Source organism: Protobothrops mucrosquamatus, unplaced genomic scaffold (assembly GCF_001527695.2).
Source record: "Protobothrops mucrosquamatus isolate PMUCROS unplaced genomic scaffold, P.Mucros_1.0 scaffold711, whole genome shotgun sequence".
In the NCBI taxonomy this organism is placed as follows: Eukaryota; Metazoa; Chordata; class Lepidosauria; order Squamata; family Viperidae; genus Protobothrops; species Protobothrops mucrosquamatus.
The window spans coordinates 152109-155895 of record NW_015386992.1 but is presented as its reverse complement, the minus strand read 5'-3'; the positions used below and the strand labels follow the sequence as shown (position 1 = coordinate 155895).

General features: G+C 36.4%; 1 protein-coding gene across 1 annotated transcript; it reads right to left on the bottom strand.

The window, feature by feature from the left end:
- Window positions 1-911: 911 nt before the first annotated feature.
- Window positions 912-3555, bottom strand: LOC114922716 (vomeronasal type-2 receptor 26-like). The gene is made up of 3 exons (XM_029284555.1): window positions 3514-3555; window positions 2016-2142; window positions 912-1813 (listed from the first exon to the last, which is right to left on the bottom strand). The coding sequence occupies exons 1-3, from the start codon at window positions 3553-3555 to the stop codon at window positions 912-914; spliced, it is 1071 nt and encodes a 356-aa protein (XP_029140388.1).
- Between the last annotated feature and the right edge of the window lie 232 nt (window positions 3556-3787).

The window sequence follows — 3787 nt, the reverse complement described above, 5'->3', positions numbered from 1 at the left end:
ATGATAGCAGTGTTTCAATATCTCAGGGACTGTCACAAAGAAGAGGGAGTCAAGCTATTCTCCAAAGCACCTGAAGGCAGGACAAGAAGCAACAGATGGAAGCTAACCAAAGAGAGAAGCAACCTAGAACTAAGGAGAAATTTCCTGACAGTTAGAACAATTAATCAGTTGAACAATCTGTTTCCAGAAGCTGTGAAGAATGAGAAGCTTTCTCATCCAAAAGGTAAAGGAGGGAACTGCTATAATGGAGCTAATTCTTACTAAGAGAGAAGAAATGATAGAGAGGGTGGAAGTTTCCAGAACATTGGGTGAAAGTGACCATGTCTTATTGGAATTTAATATAATGCAAACACAAGCAATAGAATAAATCATTATTAGCCTTTAATACAGAGTACCATGTAATAAATATACATAATAAATTAAATATCTAAGAGAAAAAGCTTTTCAGAGCCATCCAAATAATAGAGAGGAGGGTTTTTCTCATAGGGCAGAGACTGAAAAACAGTAGTCCTATGTAATGGGTTTATGACCACTCACTGCAGCCAACTTGTCACAGCCAACTTGCTGTGGCCAACTCAGTGTAGGACAACTCATTGCAGGACAAGAATTATATTAATATCGAAGAAATAGTGGAATAGAATCATTAAAGAAAGGAGGGACAAAATGAAAAGAGAATGATAAAAATTTAAATAAATGTTAATTATTTTAAACAATTAAATAGTTGAATTGGCTACCAGCAAGTTGTCCCATGGTGTGTTGGCCATGGTGAGCTGTCCTGCAATGAGTTGACCGTAACGAGTTGGCTGTTGCATGTTGGCTGTGGCAAGTTGTCCCATTCTACTGTGTCATATACTCTCTGGCTTAAATGTATACTTGGAAAATTATCAGACACATATATAAAGAAAGATGATTTATAATTTTCTTTTCATTAACTGATGTTTATTGTTAAGTTCAGGTCTCATCACAATGATAAAACACTTGGGAAAAAAGATACACACTAATAAGCCAGCACTGGATGAAATCATGGAGAAGATCTCCACAGCCAACATATATTTTCCCCTTGTGCTTAAATAAGTTGGAACAAAGCAAAGCCAAACACTGCAAAAGACCAACATGCTGAAGGTGATGAATTTGGCTTCATTGAAACTATCGGGTAATTTCCTAGCTAGAAAAGCAGCAGAGAAGCTGATCATAGCCAGGAAGCCCATAAAACCCAAAACACAATAGAACATGATGACTGATCCCTCACTGCACTCCATGATGACTTCTTTAGGCATGGAGTGCACATCAAAATCTGGATATGGTGGAAAAAATGTTATCCATACTATGCAAATAGTGGTTTGAATAAGGGAGCAGGAAAAAAGAATAAAAGTGACCATTCTTCCACCTACCCATTTCCTCATTTTGGAACCAGGTTTGGTGGCCATAAATGCTAGAACTACAACAAAGGTTTTGGACAATACACAAGAAACTGCCACAGAGAAGATGAGCCCAAAAGCTGGTTGACGAAGGACACACAGAATTTTGTTAGGTCTCCCAATAAATAGAAACACACAAAGGAAAGAGAGGAGAAGAGAAACAAGGAGAGAGTAGGTGATATTCCGGTTGTTGGCTTTGACAATGGGAGTATCTTTATGTTTAGTAAAGATTGTAAGCACCGAAGTTGTCATAAAACAAAAACAAAGAGAAAGGACACTAAGACTGATCCCCATGGGTTCTTCATAGGATAAAAAGCTGATCTGCTTTGGAAGGCATATATTTCTTTCAGGGTTTGGATAATGATCATCTGGGCACAGAGAACAGTCATCTATGTCTGAAAAAGAACAAAAGAGAGATGTTTATTCTGGAAAAATACCAATATATATTCTGGCTTATACACAGTGTCATTGTCCATTGAAATTGTCAATTTTGATCTTCATAAATTTGACAATTTCATCAGGACATTTAAGATGGCAATTGGTGCCACTATATTAGGTACTGTATGCTTAGCCCCATTATATTTTGAACATCCTTACCTTTCTCCTTTGATATTTTCCCCTCTGGACATGGAAGACAATCATAGCAGCAAAATGACTCCCCTTCTTTCTTGACCTTGCTGTATCCTGCCTTACAAGGATCATTACACAAAGAAAAAGGTGGTGCCTATCAAGAAATAAATAATAATAATCTTTTGATATAGGAATTTAAAGCATTATAAACATTATTAAAATGCAAAGCAGCCAAGAAATATCAAACCTAAATCACTCATGCAAGTAAGTAAGAGTTCCCTTCACACAGTCAGAGCCCCAAGCCTGGGCATGGAACCAGAGTTTTAGAGTCTTACAAAAGGCCAGCATGATTTGGGCCTCCAGAGAGAGAAGGTTCCAGTAAAGGGTACTAGAGCAGAAAAGGGAGATTTTATAGACTTTAAGCATTCTTTAGCTGATGGAACTTGAAGCATACTCCTCCTGCCTGAATGAAATAACTGGGGAGAGATTATATTTCAAATAACCTAGTTCTAAGCCATGAAGGGCTTTAGAGATGAGACCAGCACCTTTAATTGCACATGATAGGAGACTGGCAACCAACTGCGTTCACAGAATAATGATATATGCCAAATAAACTAGTCATTTACTAGAAGCTCTGTTGCATTCTGCAGTAGTTAAAGCTTCTGAACTCTCTTCAAGGGCAGCTCCATGTTGAGAATATTGGTATAATCCATATAAGGAAAACTGTGACAAATGTTTCTATACCGAATATTTTAAATGTATACATTCATGCAGATTTCTTTTCTTTCCACAAGGGATGTCTATAGAGGTTAAACAAGAGATGATGCTATGAATTTTCTATCAATAGAGAGATATTTTTATGCTGTATAAATGAAGGCAGACAAACCTAGATTCATACATCTAACCTGAGGGAATCCTACTGGCCATGTGATGGAATCCACAGAGATAGTGAAAAATTTATTAGGCAGAGCTGTGGGGTCTATTCTTCCAACTTTGGCTCTAATAAAAGATTGGTTTGGGAATGTGATCCAGTTAATAATATCAAATCCGCCAATGAATCCTCCATTTTTGTCAAAAGAGATCTTTTCACCAACACTGTTGTTGAATGAGACACTTCTCAGAAAGGAATGAAGCTATAAATATAATGACAGAGATAAAAAGAGAAACGAAAGGAGGAAGGGAGGATTTATACTGGATATTTCTTGTTTACTTTTATTTTGGTGGTAGACTAGTACCAATAAAATAATACAACAATCATTTGAAAACAAAAGTTGAAATAAAGCATCATATTAATACAATAAAGAACAAATGTATAAGCATAGAATTACATTTTTTTTAAAAGAAGTGAAAAATCTACAAAATTACATTTTATAGTCCAATACAATTTATACTTATTTAAGCTAGATGACCATAGATTAAACACATGAGAAATACTGGGATGTATAAGACTATAAGAATTTAAAATTATCCTTATTTGTAATAAGCTTTATATTTCCAGAAGTCGTATTAGGATTTGATTACTTACTGCCAGTCTGCTATCATGTGCAATTAAAGGTGTTGGTGTCATCTTTAAAGCCCTTCACGGATTAGAACTAGGTTACTTGAGAGATCATCTCTTCCCAGTTATTTCAATCTAATCCAGGTAGCCAGGAGGAGTATGCTTCAAGTTCCATCAGCCAAAGAATGCTTAAAGTCGATAAGATCTCCCTTTTCTGATCTAGTACCCCTCTACTGGAACCTTCTCTCTCTGGAGGTCAAGTTGGCCCAAATCATGCTGGCCTTTTGTAAGCAGGAAAGTG